The following is a 17,391-nucleotide window of genomic DNA, read 5'->3' as shown; positions in this document are numbered from 1 at the left end:
CCCTCTTAATTCCTCTGTCTTTCTCAATCTGCATTGCTGCTTAATAAACATCCACATGAATTATTGTGTGGTAAACTGCATTCCAAACTTGATTTCTCCCTCTGATAGTTCAGTGTTGTTAGAAGTTTTGAAGGTTGTCTCAGTGAGTACTTTTTTTTTTCTCACAGTCTTTGAGACACATTTGCACGTGTTTTTTTTTTTTTTTTTTTTTTTTTTTTTGGTGGAAGGGAGGACAACGATGAGCAGAGGAAGAATAAGTGCGATTTATTTCAGTTTGTACTTGAAAGAATCTGTAGAGTTCATGACAACAAAAGTGCATATCTCTGTATTAATGTGCGTCATTCCTAATGTTGTTGGCTTTTGTGTGTTACAGCTCTGATGTTACTAGCTGAACAGTGACCACTGCCTGCCCAAGGACACCTGCTGCCCAATTCCCCTCATCATGTCTGGGATCCATGTAAGGCTTTGTTTGTCTTGTTTGCTTTCGGTATACTTGAGCTTCTGACAGGCTAATGTTGAGCTCTCATATCCAATAATGCATTTAAATCAGCATTGGCCAATATCAGTCATTCTTAGCATATCAGAATTGGCCCATTAATTAAAACAAGGCCATATTAATAACTGTTTAATATGAGGGAGCTAAAGTAATATCAGATATCTTTTCAGGTGCAAATTTCCGTATCGGTGCATCCCTAATTTGATTAGCTTTTATTACATTACATTACATTATACTGTTGCATTTATTTCTGAATTAATGTTGCAGTGAAATATGTTAACATTTCAGAGATTGAAGTCTTACATCTTCATTTAATCATCCAGCTGAAAGAATAATAAAAAAAATTTAAAAAAACACCCCAACTTGTGACCATCACGACTTCATCTTCAGCTGACCTGGTTCTATTAATCATTCTCTAGGCAGATTGCATATTGACCAGGTAAACTGTGGGTAGTAAAAGAATTTATTTATATTGCAATGTCACATGCCATGGTAAGAGCTTAACGTAACAGTGCTTCTTCCATTTTCCCAACCCAATCCAACTAGAGCCAAGGAGAGCATGTCAGTGCTGCCGGATAATGTCATGTCAGTGACAAACTTCACTTTTTTGGGGAAGAAAGCCACAGACTCACAACTACGGCTTAGTACTTTATTTTGTCTCATTCACATTATTATTTAAGAATGGTTTCAATTAGACCTGCCAGAAAACATCAGGTCAGCAGTTTTAATGATGACAGTGTGTTAATCATGATGGGTAGTCTGCACTTATGGATTATTCAAACATATTACATCAGCATTGCAGCTTCATATAGATTATTTAAAACCTTCTATGTATTTATTCAGTTTGGAATTATGTGAAGTGAAGATAAGCAATTACTGTCTTATTAGAAATTGAGCTTTCATTTGTACTACATGACAAAAAATTGAAAGAAGATGCAAAAATAAGACATTTAAAAGAAGCTCCTGTCTTCATGGGTTTGCCTAAAAAAATCAGTCAGTTGCTGTTTGCAATCTCACTAAAACTAGGAAAATGGAGCACATCACCATAGTCTGCATCACCATAATCAACATCACCACAATCAACATTCCAGAAGGCTAAAGTCTTCTGGTTCTGGTCTGCTCTGCATCCCCAGAATAAGCAGCAGCATTCAGTTTTTACACCACTAAAACTGAAAGATCCTGAAACTCCTGTTAAATATAGGCTAAACCCCCTCTTCCTTAGAGTTGCCTTTCATTAAAACCAATTGGGATATTGATTATTAGATTTGATATACATTTGCCTGATGACGACCTTCGTCACGCACAGACGCACATCTGTGCTGCCACAGTGCACTCTGCCACCCTTTTTTTTTTGTGAGCAGGAGGGTAGAAAATGTATTTTCCAGTTTGTCCGTAACGTTACAATAAGCATCCACTACAGAGTTCCTCGAGGAATTTTAACAATGTAACAATGTAAATACTTAAACCATTTGAGAAATTGTGACAACCCTACTACAGTTTAAAGATGCTTTTTCTGTGTCTTCTGTGTAGCAGGTGCCATGGTCGTCTGGCACAGAGTGCGTTGCCAAGTATAACTTCAAACCTGGCACTGAACAGGACCTGCCTTTCTGTAAAGGAGATGTATTGACCATCATTGGAGTCACCAGGGTAAGAATTACTGTGTGAGGCTCATTTCACAAGTTCCATTCTCAATTTAAATGGAATGACAAGCATTAAGGTGTGAATAAGGGTGGTATTCACCTTGTATTTAGGGTGTGAGACTCTTGAATGCACACAGGGAGTGAGGGCTGATCCATTACAACAGAATGAGCTACTGCTTCTAAAATTGCGGAAGAAGTTCATGCACACAGTGATTTGAAGTTTGTGGTGATGTCTATGTCCAAAGGAACAAACAGTGGACATATGAGCATCAGAACTGGACCAAGCAATAGAAGCTGTCGGCCTGGTTTTACGAATCATGTTTCCTTTTACATCATAGACGATCAGATGCCTGTGGATTGCGTACCTGAAGAATAGTACCAAGATGAGCTATGGGAAGAAGGGCAGCCAGCAAACGGAGTGTAATAATTATTTTTGGTAGGACACATTGTGTCCAGCCATCCATGTGGATGTTGTTTTAACACCTACTTTTTTCATCAGGATAATGTTGTAAAGTGAACTAGAAATGGTTTCAGGAGCACAACAACAATTTTGAGGTGTTGATTTATCCTCCGACTTCGTTTTAGTGGATTTAGACAACATTTAATTGTGTAAGCCAGTCTCATGATTCCTCAAAAGGAGCTCTATCTGAAAAAATGAATACTTCCTTTCAAGGGAGTTATTTTACTACATGTGATAGGAGCAGAAAGAGAAGATGAGATACAATCAATAATCAATCTTTTTTTTAGGGGGTGGGCGGTGAAATGTCTATTTTTGAAACATTGAGATTACAAAAGCTTGATATCATCTGTGATCAAATTCTTTCACATTTACATTTACATTTAAAACAAAGCACAACAAACAATAGAACAGAACAAGAACAAAGAGAGAACAAAAGGGTACTATTCTGAAGAGACGCTACTTCTAAACACCAAAAGGAAATTAGATGGTCAATAGACGCTCCTTGCAAAATAAACCAATTATTTACTACATTTTTTTAATAAATCAAGCCAAAATTCTTGCATGTTGTTTTATTAACATAGGATATCCATTTTGACCATAGTACACTTGTTCATCTCTAAATGGTTTACGAATGTTAATCTTCCCATCTGATAGATTTCATTGACACATTTTGTCCATTATTCTAGAGTGGGAGTATCAGGTAGGAGCCAAAGTCTGATGAGTGGGCCCTCAGCTTCACCAGAGATGGAAGTTCACTCTAATGACGTTTGACTCTTTTAGGATCCAAACTGGTACAAAGCAAGAAACACAGTGGGCAGAGAGGGCACCATTCCGGCCAACTACGTCCAGAAACGGGAAGGAGTGAAATCAGGAGGGAAGCTCAGTCTTATGCCGTAAGTACCCAAGTGCTAATGGAGCATGTCATGCGTCGTAAAAGCAGCTGGGCATTCTTATGCAACACTTTTAAAAACCCTGTAGGAGAAATACTGCGGGGATGTGACTATGGTTGTGCATATTGCATATTTGTGCCACATGTGTCTGCTGCTCAACCGTGTGAATAAGTTGTTTGGCTCCCCGCAGCGACGGGAAAACGTAGTTCCGACATCAATCCGCGGAAATTCCTCCTTTATGGTGTCTCGTTTCATCTGTGTCACTGTCTCAGAGGCCAGAAGCATCTGTGTGCCGCTTCAGAGTGACAGAGTGGCTCTTTTTGAAATTGTGGCAAGTCAGAAAGAGGACAACATGATGAAAGCTGCACGCAAATCAAACGAGACAAGGAAGCCAAGCCTCTCTTTCTGCAGTAACAGAAAATACCTGAATGTTCTGACGTCAAAATGAGCTGTTCATTCGTGAGGCGAAAGGAAACACGTCCTGCAAAAAATGTTTGCTTATGTTAGCACAAGTTGAAGTTGGAAGAAGTTATAGTTAGCTATTGTTATGCTCAATTTCTAATTGGAGAAAATGTTGACATTTTTCCATTATCTTAGAAAATTAAAATAGTAATTAGCAGTTAGTTGCCATTTTGGGTTGACCTTTTGTTCATTTCAAAGAAAAGTGTAATCTACACTATGTACACCTCTATTAGTGAAATCAGATCAGTTCATTATGGTGCCGGTGCTCGTCAGCATTCCCGCTTTAATTTACAGTGGCTGACTTTCACATCATGTTGGCAGGAAGCATTTGAACTGACTTTTGAGCCTCTTTGTTTCTTCATGAGCTGCTGCTGAAAGCTCAAACTTCTCTCTCCGTGCCACCCCTGGTATCGTCTGTCCACACCGGCTCATCCAGCTCTGGCATGTTGGAGTGTGTTTGTGTGTGAGGTTTATATATGCCTGCATCACCATGATTTATTTCAGTAATTCAATTCAAAAAGTGAAATGCAGATTCATGATACAGTTACATTTTAGCATCCAGTTCTGAATTTGAACATTACATTAGACCAGGGGTCTTCATCCTATATGGCTCCGAAACCACAAGTGGCTCTTTGGACCTTCCAGAATGTCTCTTATTAATTTGGCTAAAAAAGTGGAGAACCAACTTAAAAGAAATTAAAAAAATACATATAGCAGGTCTTTCTTAAATTTTCTTTTTCCATGGAATAAATCCTGCATTGTATTTTCATAACAGAATGGCACAGCTATCTATAATGTGTATATTTTCCTCATTCTTTCTTTGGAAACTAGATGTTATTTTTTATTTTATTTTTTGTTGTTGTTGTTTTTGGATAATTCTCCTTAAGCATCAACATCCTATATAAGAAAATGAATCAATGCTCCTTTGATAAACGTTTTATGGTTTTCTTTGTTTTAAAACCTCAAAACCACAAATTTCCTATAGTAGATATTTAATGTCTTTTCACTAAAGGTTATGCAACATTTTGCAGCTCTTCCATTTGTAAAGGCTGCAGACCCTGGCATTAAACCAGTAAATAAATATTTTTAATTCAGAAATGTCAGTCTCTGAAAAGTACATCTTTGCACTTTAACATGAATATCTGACATAGACTTTAATAAAATTCATAACTGTAAACCTTAGATAACCATTTGTGGTGTGATATTGTATTAATTAAAATTCTTTGTATATTTGTGTTGCAATGGGGAGGCCAGGTCATATTTTAGTGATATCACCACATTTTCGTTCTCTCTTTACGCACAAGCCGTCCTGATATTACTGTTAGTGACGCAGAGGGACATTTTAATGTTGTCATGAATCACTAACAGATGTCTCAGTAACGGCCTCTCCCTCTATTCTGGGTTACATAAGGGTTCAGCTGTGGTCTTCTGTCCCCATTCTCACACTCACTTGTTGATACTCAGCAGAAGATGCCATCTTGGGGGCTCTTATTGCTTCTGTTCACTCTGCTGCCCTCTTGTGGGCGAATTCTGCTTCTCATTGTGGCACCATCCTATGATAACAACAAGGACGTTAAACACTGGTGTCCAATTTCCTCCTTCCATGTTGGACCAGGCATGTTTAGGACTCCGTCCTGTTTCACCATGATGTCACGTCTGAAAACTGCGGTTGGTTTCTCGGAACAAAGCAGCACTGTGTTTCCACTGAGCGCATCCGCGGCCGTTCACACAGCTTGTCGTCCACTCTCAGATTAGTGGGAGTTAAAGAGCTTCTGTCCATCGGAGAAGCTGCAATCGCTGATCTAATCAACTCAACCCGCATTAAGCTGCTTTACCACGAAGACCTCCGACGTCTCATGAGCCCAAGAACTGAGGAAGAGGAGGGTGCAACGGAGGCAAGCACCGAAAAACAGGATAAATCAATTAGAGTAGTTAATTACCACCCAGTAAACGCAGTAAACGCTGAAAGGAAGAAACTGTTTTCATGGAATCGTTCTTCCATGAGTGGCAGAAGTCAATGAACAACTGTGCAGTGTTCTGTGCTTCCTCCTGATCTGTTGTTAGAGGCAACCTAGAGCATTACAGAACTTTATTCTAAAATAAGGCATTTGATCTGAAATAGACATTTATGTAAAAAAGAAACTAGCACCTTTGTATTTTAGCAGAGGACTCAATTTGTTTTTTCCTCTTCCATTTAGTAAAAGTTCAGGTCACTTCTCAGTTCCCCCGAGCCTCACTCAGGAGTGGGTCTCTTGGCTGTCGGACTCGCTGCCCCGTCTAAGCCTTTTTGTATTTTCCTGTTATTGCTGTGCCTGCATGTCAGTTTCCTCTTCTGCCCCCAGACTTTATTTCTGTGTGTGTGTGTGTGCGCGCGCGCGTTTGTGTGTGTGTGTGTTTCCTGTTGTTTTTGACCAGGTACATTCTACATTCTCACTGAATCTCTTAGACGAGAGCCTCCGCCTCTGGTCTGAGTGAAAGCGCTGCTGCTGGCTTCCCTTTACTGCTCCACTCCTGTTTTTCGCTTCTTCTTTCAGAAAAGACAGTAAATCACTGTGTGCGGCTGAAACTCCACAAGTTTAGTGACGTTGACATAGTTTCTCTTCTTTTTTTTTTGTTTGTTTTCCTCAGTACAGAAACTGTGGCCAAATGCAGTTTATAGAACTTCTTTTTTTAGCTCTTACTTACTCTGAGGAGGCGTCTTCTTGGCTCAGCAGGCATCTGACAAAAAGAAGACCCGATTGATCCGGTGGGATAATGGGTTGTGTTGTAATCGCATCCTCCAGCAGCCACTACCTTGAGCAAAACCCTGCTCTATTAACTCGTTGCTAATATTTACCAAACACAAAAAAAGGAGACAATCCTTTTGTCTTGTAGCATTTTTATTTCCAACCAAACAAAAAAGTTACGTGCATTTGTATCAGACTTCCATGTGTCAGTGCTGCCAGGCCACCGTGGGAAAGTCTTCTGCCTCTGTCAGCTTTTTGTATCCTGAGGCTGAACTGTTAACCCCTTTTTTAAGTAGGCTAGTTCAACCTCAGTCAGATTGGATACATCTGAGAATTAGAAAGGTGTTGCCGTGGATTCTTAATTTATATTTAGGTATGGACTTTGACTGGGCCATATTAGCATGCCCATATGCTTTGATTGTTGCTCTTGCTTTATGTTTACTTTTGTTCACTTACTAGAAGCTCAATTCAAAGGCCTTTAGCCTTTTGCTTTTGTCTTTCTTCCAGTTTGTATGTCTGACCCGTCTGATGTCTTCCTTCCTCTTCATGATGCCGTTTGTTCACCAATGTTCTCCATCGTACCTCTTAGTCCCAGAACAACTAGTTGTCTCCTTAAAGTACAAACATTTTATTTACTCTTCCGCTGACTTCTAGAGGAATTGGGTTGCACTAGATTTTATTTGAGGGGTAGCGGAATGAAGGGCATGTAAACAGAAACCATTTTTGGTAAGAAGTAGTTTTGTAAATTGTCATTTTCTTTTACCATGATGTCATACACTACTTTGCTGTAATTTCAGATAAAATTGTCATGTGATGCACTAAAATTTGTGGTTGTAATATGACAAAATATGAACAACTTTAAGGAGTTGAAGTTGTTTCAAACTTCCCTTTCTGTGCTTTGCTAACTTTTCTCCTGTCTCCATCGCTTTAGATGGTTTCATGGGAAAATCACTCGCGAGCAGGCGGAGCGTCTCCTCTACCCCCCAGAGACGGGTCTTTACCTGGTGAGGGAGAGCACCAACTACCCTGGCGATTACACTTTGTGCGTCAGCTGCGAAGGCAAGGTGGAGCACTACCGCATCATCTACCACAACGGCAAACTGACCATCGACGAGGAGGAGTACTTTGAGAATCTCATGCAGTTGGTTGAGGTGAGGGTTGAACTCAGATGTTTGTTTTTGTTTTGTTTTTTTTTTTGTTCTTTTTGTTTGGTTGTTTCTTTTTTAGATTTTGTTATTATGCAGGTAGTCTATTGTATTCCTCAGTTGTCATTATAAAGAAGTGCTTTTTAAATAAAATGTGTGAAAACGAATGTAGCTCACAGTGTGTAAGAACAAACCCGTTAGATTCTTTAAAGAGGACCTGTTATGCAAAATTCACATTTTGCATGTTTTTGTATTTCCGTTTGAGTTTCTGTTGTTTCTAAAAACAGCCCAAGTGCTTAAAAAAAAAAAAACACACCCAGCTGTTTTTCTGTAAAGTGTAAGTGTAAATGAGTGTGGCTTATTTGTATTTATTTAAAGTCACAATAGGGTCTAAAACAGCTCATTCTGAAGTGAGCTCAAAACAGAGCAGACTAAAATCTCATCATCTAACGTTGATTTTGAACAGAAAATGCAATGAACATGTTTTAGCTCATGTAACCATCCTAACCTGTTCCAGGAAGTGTAATAGGTTCCCGGTGAAATACCAAAGAAACATACTGTTACTAATAATGCGTTGAAAAAATATTTTTTAGTTCACAATCCACAGTACAAACTTTGCCACCATATTAAAGTTTGGGTATTCATTCTTGCTGAAACATGATTGCATAACTCAAAACGAGAAGGATTCACACTCACTGTCCACCTTTCCCTTAACATCAAGACTCCAGCACATACTCTGAGCGCTGTTTGATCGTCTCCCTTCCTGCCCCGCTATCTGAAGGCAGGTTCAGAGGAAGGACAGAGAGGAGAGGGGAAGACAGGAGGCGTGGTGGCAGGCAGAGAAAGAGAGCTCTTTCATCCTCTCAGATAAACAGGGGGGAGAGAGGCTAGATTGGCGGCTATCACACTTCTAATTGGGCCTCATCTTTTTACCCCGTGGGGCACTGGAAGTGGACGATAGGAATTTGCCAGCTGGCAGTGAGATCATCCCCATTTCTGGCGCATTCTTATTATCAGCCACCCACAATCTCTGTCTATCCTGTTCACACCCTCCACACTCGACTCTGCCCCCACTTCCTTTCTCCGCCTCGCCTCTGTCAGTCTTTCCCTCTTCGGGTTCCCTCGTGGATACCTGGCATATTGCTTTTTGTCCTCCTCTCTTTGTTATCCATCTCACTCTTCCCCCTGCTGCCTCATATTCCCCGCTCTCCTTCATTTTCCCTTCTGTCAGTCTCTCCATATCTTTATCCGGTAGACAGTCTGCATTCCCCTGTAAATAGCCTTAGATAGGATTCTTCACATTCTTTGGTGTTTTTCCGTTTAGCTGTCTGTTCCTGCGCTCTGCTGTTATTGGTCACAGCACGTTTCATATGGCTTCTGCCTTCAATTTATCCCTAAACATACTGTTTGCTGACAGCTTGTTGTCAGTTACGGCATCCGCAGTAATGTTATGCATGTGATAAAAGCAAAGACGGCTGCCTGTGGTAGCAGTGATATAATTGCATGATGGAGAAGTATTGTCTTTTATGAACTCATTGAGTATTTTTACTTCATAATCACAGCCTTCAGTGTTAATTACATACGGGAAGATCTTGATTTAGCTAAGACATTTATGTAAATTACTTTTTTTGTCAATTGTAACATGTTACACAAGCAGAATCAAACTATTTCGAGCCTTTCAGTTGATAAACACTGTACCAAACACACAAATGAGTTAGTTCAACAAGAGGAAAACCCAAGATATAGCATAATCGTCCATGAACATGTTCTTATTTAATATTTGAGGATCCATTTGCAGGCATGAGAACTAGCTAGCTCAGAGTATTTCTTCCTGCACCTTGCTCTCCCTCTGGTGGTTGTAATGGTGACTTGCAGTCTGTAGTCTAAAGTTACCTAATTGGAGTAACAACCTTTTTTCAGCTCCCTCACAACCCAACAAACTTCCATTTTTTATTTGTCTAATATCTGGGGCTGGGTGATGTATTGATTTTATCGATTGATCTAAATTTTCTGTTTTTGAACATTTAATTTTTGGAAAATCTATATTTTTTTTTTTTATCAACTGATTTTTTGGGGTTTCCAGAAAATCAAGAGGTACCTTCATGTTTTTACATGCGTGTTTTACAGCATCTGTTTGTTTCAGCTTTGAATTCAGGTCAATTCAGAGAAGGAATTATTGAAATAAAAAGTTTTTAAAGATATTTTCTGTCATTGCTAATTATTTAAGGGGAAAAAAGTGAGAGGAGAAAGTAGACTAAAATTATAAATTTTAGTCTTACTCCCTTGAGGTTCATATATTATCAGCCATGATAATATATGAACCTCAGTACAACCTGATTTCATGACCCAATGACACGGTTTTGTTGTTTTGTGTGGAAAATCTCATAATCACTGACCTCTCACACTAAATTTCCCCTCTGCTGCGTCGCATCAGTCTAGCTGGAGTACTGACAGAATGCTGTGTATTATTGTAGCCTTGTCTTGTCACTGCTGTGGCCTTAAGTGACTTGTGTCAAACCTGTTTATGGCTCCATTTCAGATGTGACATCTGGATGTGAAATATACGGTGCTCAGACGAAGTTGTGCAGCAGTTTTCCTTTTATCACAATTTTCGTGTGTAGCTGTCTGCAGATAAAAGACAAGCGTCTTAAAAGTGATGATTCATTAAGCACCACACAATGTCTCAAGTCTTAATGCCTGCTGTTTTAACCCTTCATAAAATATAAAACAAGGTAGTTTTACATTGTAAACCTAAAAATGACATCTTAATTGTGCTAAATTGTGTGCGCAGCACTACACCAAAGACGCTGATGGGCTTTGTACCAGACTGATTAAGCCCAAGTTGATGGAAGGGACGGTGGCGGCGCAGGACGAGTTCTCCAGGAGTAAGTTTGCCCTACTTTTACCACACCACTCCACTAGGCTTCTGGCACCGAGGCTCACAGGAACATTTATTTACTTGCCGACATATTAACCTTGTAAGCGCAATGTCACATGCAAGCGCATGGAGTAAAATGCAAACCCTACATGCCCTCTAAGGTTGTGCTGTCATATACAGCCTAATAGCTTTAATCACGAGGGTGATTAATCTTTTTTTGTGTGTGAATACTCATGGGCTTCACCAGCAGTCAAAGTTAATCTGTACCAGCCGCCTCCTCCTCCAATGTGCCTTTGCTGAACTTCATGCATCCCTCTGAACATGGCTGATTATCGCAGCACTTATTCTAAAAGTCGACACAAAGAGAGCTCTCATCAGAGTGAAACGTATTTTATTACATCTTGTGATTAGTTTGATTGTAGATCTCTGATTATTCTGGGACAAAAAATAATATCGTTAATGTTGCATTACAGTTATTAAGCCCCTTCTGGCCCCTCTTGGCAGGTGGCTGGGCCTTGAACAGAAAAGAACTAAAGCTGCTTCAGACAATTGGAAAGGGGGAGTTTGGAGGTGAGTAACTGTTTTTTTCTTTATTTTAATATAATTATAATTTAATTTTATACAGAATCGAAGTCATTCTGCAGATGAATCACTTCTTCTTCTTCTTCTTCTTCTTATTATTATTATTATCATTATTATTATTATTATTATCATCATCATCCCTGCAATTCCTTAGACCTTGGCTGCTTCTTTACTTCCTTACATTGATTCTGTGAACAGAGTGAATCTAAGACAAAAATTCTGAAAATCATATTGTATGATTTTTAAGTTATAAATTTGCATATTCAACTCCTTACTCTACAACTCGCATCCCTACTTTTAAAGTTTCAAGGAATTCTGGTTTGTTGGAAACAAAAGTTCAAGAAATGAGAGGTGGATCAGGACAGCCGCAATCCTGTATCAGAGCTGTGATCGCAATAAACGGGGAAGACATCCCATCATATTGACATGTAAACATGTCTTTCATGACTAGATGTGATGGTGGGAGACTACAGAGGGACCAAGGTGGCTGTCAAGTGTATCAAAAACGATGCCACAGCACAAGCTTTCATCGCCGAGGCCTCCGTCATGACGTAAGATCAGGCTTTTTTTTTCTCTCTCTTCTGTAATTTGAAACAATTCTTTGTGTTTCTGTTTCTTAATGAGGTTTTACTTTAGCGTGAGCAGCTAAATGGATTTATGTATTTTCTTGCACACCAACAGCATCATTTTCTCCCATCTGTTTGTTTACAAAGGCAACTGAGGCACAACAACCTGGTGCAGCTGCTCGGTGTTATTGTGGAGGAGAGGGGCAGCCTCTACATCGTCACAGAATACATGGCCAAGGTCAGTCAGACCAGTGTGCATGTGGGTGTGTTGTTTCTCTTATAAATAACTCTTAAGTTATTAAATATGTATCAGTCATTTGCTTTTAAAGATTATGATCGATATCTTCATGATTATACTAGAGATTAAATGCACTGAATGCTGCACATGTTTATTTTTCTGAATTATCGTTTGATGTTTTCGTAATCCAGCAGTTTACTGACGTTGATATCCCACAGGGCAGCCTGGTGGACTACCTGCGCTCCAGAGGACGGACTGTTCTTGGTGGGGACTGCTTGCTAAAGTTCTCACTGTGAGTTTTCGTCTGGGTTAGATTTACATCTGAAAATGTTTGCTTAGCTGTCAGGAGTTGTGCAGAATTTCATGGGAACGGCGTCAGCCGTTTGGCCGGAAGCACTCCAGAACCGTTTGTTTACAGACAGACAGATTATTCAGATGGTTTTCTCTGAAAAAAATGGCTGCTGCATTGGCAAATATAGGCTTTGACTTAATCCTTTTTTAATTAAACAGTTGTTAAGACAGTGCTTTCGTCTAGCACCTGTGGAAAAAAAGGCCATGAAATGAGTGAAAATGTTCCAGTCTGAAGGTATTTGTGTATTAATCCACTGTGAGGTGTTCAGTGGCTTATTTTCAGTGGGACACATGGAATACTTGGCTTCTCTTATTAGAAATAGATTTTATTTGCATGAAATCAAGCAAGAAAAGGAAGAAAATATCTATCAGACAAAGATATTGGATCTGAAAACACAATATTCTGTCTCTATGTTTGACTTTTCCTCTTGTCAAGAGCAGATCACACATTTCATGTAATAATCTTTCATGTAATAAAGTTATAGCTATAATATTGTTGTCCTTTTCTTTCTACCCACAGTGATGTGTGCGAAGCCATGGAGTACCTGGAGGCCAACAACTTCGTCCACAGAGACCTCGCAGCTCGGAACGTGCTCGTGTCTGACGACAACATCGCCAAGGTCAGCGACTTTGGTCTCACCAAGGAGGCCTCCTCCATACAGGACACTGCCAAGCTGCCCGTCAAGTGGACCGCCCCAGAAGCGCTAAGAGAGAAGGTGAGCAGCAGATCTGCACTGACAGGCTGTGGCTTTCTTTAATTTAAACCAGTGGTTCTTAACCTGGGTTCGATCGAACCCAAGGGGTTCGGTGAGTCGGTCTCGGGTTCGGCGGAGCCTCTGCCGCGGAGGTAAAGACACACCTGTGTAAAGTCGTGATGACGCGCCGCTGTGCCATCACTCACTGCAGAGGATCACGTTACATCGCTTAGCCAATCAGAGCTGCGGAGGAGCACTGATTGAATGAGTTCCACTCTCAGCATGGATTTGAACTTGTGTCTTTAATTACTTCAGTAAAGCTCACAGTTTTTACCAAATTCTATAGTCTAAATCTGCTCCTTAGTCGCATCTTTTCGGGATTGGTACTGCCTCTAGTGGCGTGGGGGAGGTAATACCACTAATATAATTACATTACTAAATCAGAATACCTCAAATTATTTGGTGTGTTGGGGAAGGGGGGGGGATGTAACCCACTACAGAAGGGTTCAGTGAATGCACATATGAAACTGGGGGGTTCGGTACCTCAAAAAAGGTTAGAACCACTGATTTAAACTAAACAAAACATTTCGCTGGGCTTATTAGTGCAGATACGAAATATTATCTCAAAGCCTTTTCAGGCAGGTTGAACCATGGTAACCATAGAAACCAGTCAATTTTACATCCCTGATTTGTTTTAGGTACTTTATCTTCAGCTGATTCAGGTAGTCTACATTATTTAAAATAATGGAAATAGCTCTAAACTTAAGTGCTCAACTGATTTAACTGAATCAGTTCAGTTAAATTCAGTTTATTTCCATTATTTCAGTTCACAACAAATGTATCTAGAAAGGTAAAATTACATAATTAAAAAAAATCCCAATTCTTCGCAATCATTTTTGGCAAATTCAGGAACATCCATTCAAATTAGATCCTAGTTTTAATACAGTGCATTCAAGTTTCAGTTTCTAATACCAACTGGTAAAACTTTTTCTTAGCATGGCCTTATAGTGAACCCCTCCAGAGCAACTACTACAGCACTGTGTCTGTTTTCCAATACATAATTTCTAAGATAAGTTATTAATGACATTAAAATTTTGCCAAAAATTATGGCAACAGAATGCAAAAATATGTCACCTCTTCTTTTAATCCAAGCATATGAGATAACTTTCAACAAATCTTGGTTGTTTAAACTTTCAACTCTGTTATCACATTTGATTCAAGCTGTTATTTTATTCAAGTGCTGGAACATATCTTTGCAACCCATAATACTTATAATGGTGTTATAGATTATTTACAGAGTTTCTGTAAGTTTTCTCAAATGTTTATCAAATGTCTTGCAGGCGTCATGTGGAAATCATTTATTTTGCTTTGAAAAGTGGGCACATAATCCCCACGGATGCTCAAATCTCAACTTTACAAACAAGCTTCACAAATATGAGCTAGCACTAAATTTAGGATCCTCATATCCAGATCTTGCGCATTCTGCTTTAATGACGGCGCCTCCTCAGGCAGCAGCGGTATCACCCTGTCAAATCGCTGCTAATTATGTCAGCAGTGTTTATGTGTCACTTTCTGAATGACTTCATGTAAAAACGTGTTAATCGCTTCGCTTGTCTTTACCCAACAGAGGTTTTCCACCAAGTCGGATGTCTGGAGTTATGGAATCCTTCTTTGGGAGATTTACTCCTTCGGCCGCGTGCCTTACCCTAGAATTGTAAGTATCCCGGCTGGTCATCTCTGGTTGTCAAATTTGAGATAAACCAGCAGATGGCAGACTTTAGCGCTGGGACCAGTGTTGTCTGGTTTTATTTTTGTGCAATAGGAGAATCATTTTGGCTGGAAAAACAAACAGCTGGTTTCCTACACAGTCCTCAGAGTTTGGAATTTGCTTTAATTGTGTTCCATTTTTAGAAAAGTATTAAATGTTTGAGTTTACATTTTCTAAAAGATAATAAACCTTAATTTTGAAATCTTTTAAAATAATAAAGGACATCTCTCATTAATTTTAAATCAAGATTGGAAGAATTAAGGAAATAACGATGCTAAAATGCTGCATGAAATCAGTCAATATTTGATACTTTTGATTTAATAACCTTGTACCTGTCATAAAACCTGTTTGCACTTTCAATCTTAAATTATGCAAAATTCACATTTTGTATATTTTTGTAATTTCATTTGGGTCCTTACTGTTTCTAAAAACAGTAATAGTACACTTAAAAAAAAAGCATCCAGCTGTTTTTTAGAAATATGTTAATGTTTTCTGGTGTCTGGAAAGCAAGCCATTTCAAAAACCTCCCAATTTGAGTCGCACTGCGCCCTTACCAAGCAACCCCAGCAAAGCTCCAGCACATTTGCCGTGCTGGTTTTGCTGTACAATGGCTGCTGGAAAAGACAAGTGTTTTGTTGTTAACTTTACCATTCAGAAACCACTTGCTTCCTTTGTGTTGGTTGTGCAGGAGACTCTACTTCTGCTTTTCAAAGCATGTGATTTAAAAACTGTAATCGTGGCTATAAATGGCAGAGTAGTTGACTGAGGCCCTAAAGTTGCTCGGTGTGTTTGTGCGTGTCTGTTTCTCAGCCACTAAAAGACGTGGTGCCCCGGGTGGAGAAGGGGTACAAGATGGACGCCCCGGACGGCTGCCCGCCTGTGGTCTACGACCTGATGAAGCAGTGCTGGACCCTGGACCCCGCCATGCGGCCCTCCTTCCGCATGCTGAGGGAGAAACTGCAGCATATCAGAGCCAAGGAGCTGTACCTGTAAAAAGCAGCTATGGAGGCGGGGACTTGGGGGAGATGAGGAGCAGCCCTGTACAGATGGATCATGGGAGGAGGAGGAGAAGGAGGAGAAGAGGGACCACAGCACCTTCCTCCTGCTTGCCAAACCAAGGGACTGCCAAACCGTGTTCCCTCCGTCGACCTCAGGCTCCACCCTGCTTCCTCACTAGGACTGTTTTCCTGTTTGTGTTGTATAGCTTTGCCAAGCAGCTTCCTCACACCTCTTCTTTGTCCTCCTTCACCTGCCGCTGTTTGCTCACGCTCTGTAACCTGGTCCGAGCTGCTCTTCCTCATCCTCATCCACTTGCATCATGCCTTTTTCTTTCCTTGTTTTTTTTTCCTCCTCCTCTTCCTCCTGAAACGTGGCATTAACTGGAGGAGGGGCTGGCCTTTTCCTCCACGTTTGTCAGGTGCTCTCTTCTTTACCCCCAACCTTTTGATTTTTTTTTTTAAAATCATTCCAGTATCCATGCATCACCACGTGGCTCTGCATGCCAGCTCTGTCATTCCATCCTTCTAACCCCCGACCCTCTGCTGTGTTGTCAGGTGGAGGGGGGGTGCTTCGCTCTGTGCCAAAGTGCCTCCAGTCTACAGAGCTCCACAACCCTCCACTACTACTAATTGGACTGTTGAGGTGTCATTTTTTTATTATTATTATTTTTTTTTATTTCTTTTTCTTCAGGGAGATCAGTAAATGTTTTTTTTTTTATTACAGTCTCCCCACAACTCCGCCATTTTCTATCTTTTGTTTTGTTCAGTTTTTCTTTTCTTCCCCTGAGAAGAGCACACGAACAGGAAGAGATGGTGTTTAGCGAGGGGCGCTGTCATCTTCATGCTGCTGCCAAGGCAGCCCCGAGTGGCGGCGTAGGGTGATTACTGGAGAAGACTGGAGCAGGAGAAGCACTTCACACACATGGTCGATTCATCATACGTGGGCTTGTTTTTATATCAAAATATATTTAAAGGTTTAAAAGGAAAGGACAAGGAGAAAACTGACCGGGACGGGACAGAGGAGGAGGACTCTGAGAAGCCAGGAAAGTGACTTGGTGCTCTGGATGCCTGGCGTCCCTGAACTCTGGGGTCGGGTTGGTGCATGCTGTGTGTGAGAGGCCTTGGGTTCAGCTGTCAGTGCTTTCAATGTTCATTGTTTTATTATGCTATCATGACTATGAATAAATCATTCCATCTGAACAGTGTGGAAATGCATCATTTTCGTGGTGTCAGCGCAGCCGCAAAAAAGCTTTAAATGTCTTAAATTCGTTTTTAAAAAGTGTACATCGACACCCTAGTGTAACTAGCCCCCTGTGAAAGCATTGCCCTGATAAATTTTGAAAATTACAGCAAACCGTGCGGAGCCAAGAGAGGCGGCGGGGTGGTGTTTGAGTGAGATGACGATTTTCCACTGTCTCGGTTCTAGTTCCGACCTGTAACGATGCTGCATGCATTCTGTGCAAAAAAAAAGTATGGAACTACTTCGATGTAAGACA

The 17,391-nt window shown here is 40.3% G+C and overlaps 1 protein-coding gene and 1 long non-coding RNA gene across 3 annotated transcripts; one reads left to right on the top strand and one right to left on the bottom strand.

The window, feature by feature from the left end:
• Nucleotides 1-352: 352 nt before the first annotated feature.
• On the top strand, nucleotides 353-17,095 carry LOC103149857 (tyrosine-protein kinase CSK). Of its 2 annotated transcripts, none has more exons than XM_007569207.2 (12): nucleotides 353-457; nucleotides 2,027-2,143; nucleotides 3,377-3,489; nucleotides 7,606-7,825; nucleotides 10,611-10,704; nucleotides 11,202-11,267; nucleotides 11,731-11,830; nucleotides 11,993-12,083; nucleotides 12,302-12,375; nucleotides 12,955-13,150; nucleotides 14,757-14,843; nucleotides 15,708-17,095. In XM_007569207.2, the coding sequence occupies exons 1-12, from the start codon at nucleotides 443-445 to the stop codon at nucleotides 15,888-15,890; spliced, it is 1,356 nt and encodes a 451-aa protein (XP_007569269.1). In that variant the 5' UTR covers nucleotides 353-442; the 3' UTR covers nucleotides 15,891-17,095. The 2 variants fall into 2 exon arrangements, with proteins under 2 accessions (XP_007569269.1, XP_007569270.1); XM_007569208.2 differs by having other exon boundaries at nucleotides 356-457; nucleotides 2,030-2,143.
• On the bottom strand, nucleotides 4,790-10,018 carry LOC107838308 (uncharacterized). Its single transcript, XR_001664375.1, has 2 exons — nucleotides 8,516-10,018; nucleotides 4,790-5,501 (listed from the first exon to the last, which is right to left on the bottom strand). It is a non-coding gene; the product is annotated as an uncharacterized LOC107838308 (long non-coding RNA).
• Nucleotides 17,096-17,391: the final 296 nt, after the last annotated feature.

This window comes from Poecilia formosa, unplaced genomic scaffold (genome assembly GCF_000485575.1).
Source record: "Poecilia formosa unplaced genomic scaffold, Poecilia_formosa-5.1.2 Scaffold238, whole genome shotgun sequence".
Classification (NCBI taxonomy): Eukaryota; Metazoa; Chordata; class Actinopteri; order Cyprinodontiformes; family Poeciliidae; genus Poecilia; species Poecilia formosa.
This window is presented reverse-complemented; position numbering and strand designations above follow the sequence as displayed.

Coding starts and splice junctions, on each gene's coding strand:
- LOC103149857 (XM_007569207.2), top strand. Junction 2,144..3,376: donor CCATCATTGGAGTCACCAGG/GTAAGAATTACT, acceptor TGACTCTTTTAG/GATCCAAACTGGTACAAAGC. Junction 3,490..7,605: donor GGGAAGCTCAGTCTTATGCC/GTAAGTACCCAA, acceptor CCATCGCTTTAG/ATGGTTTCATGGGAAAATCA.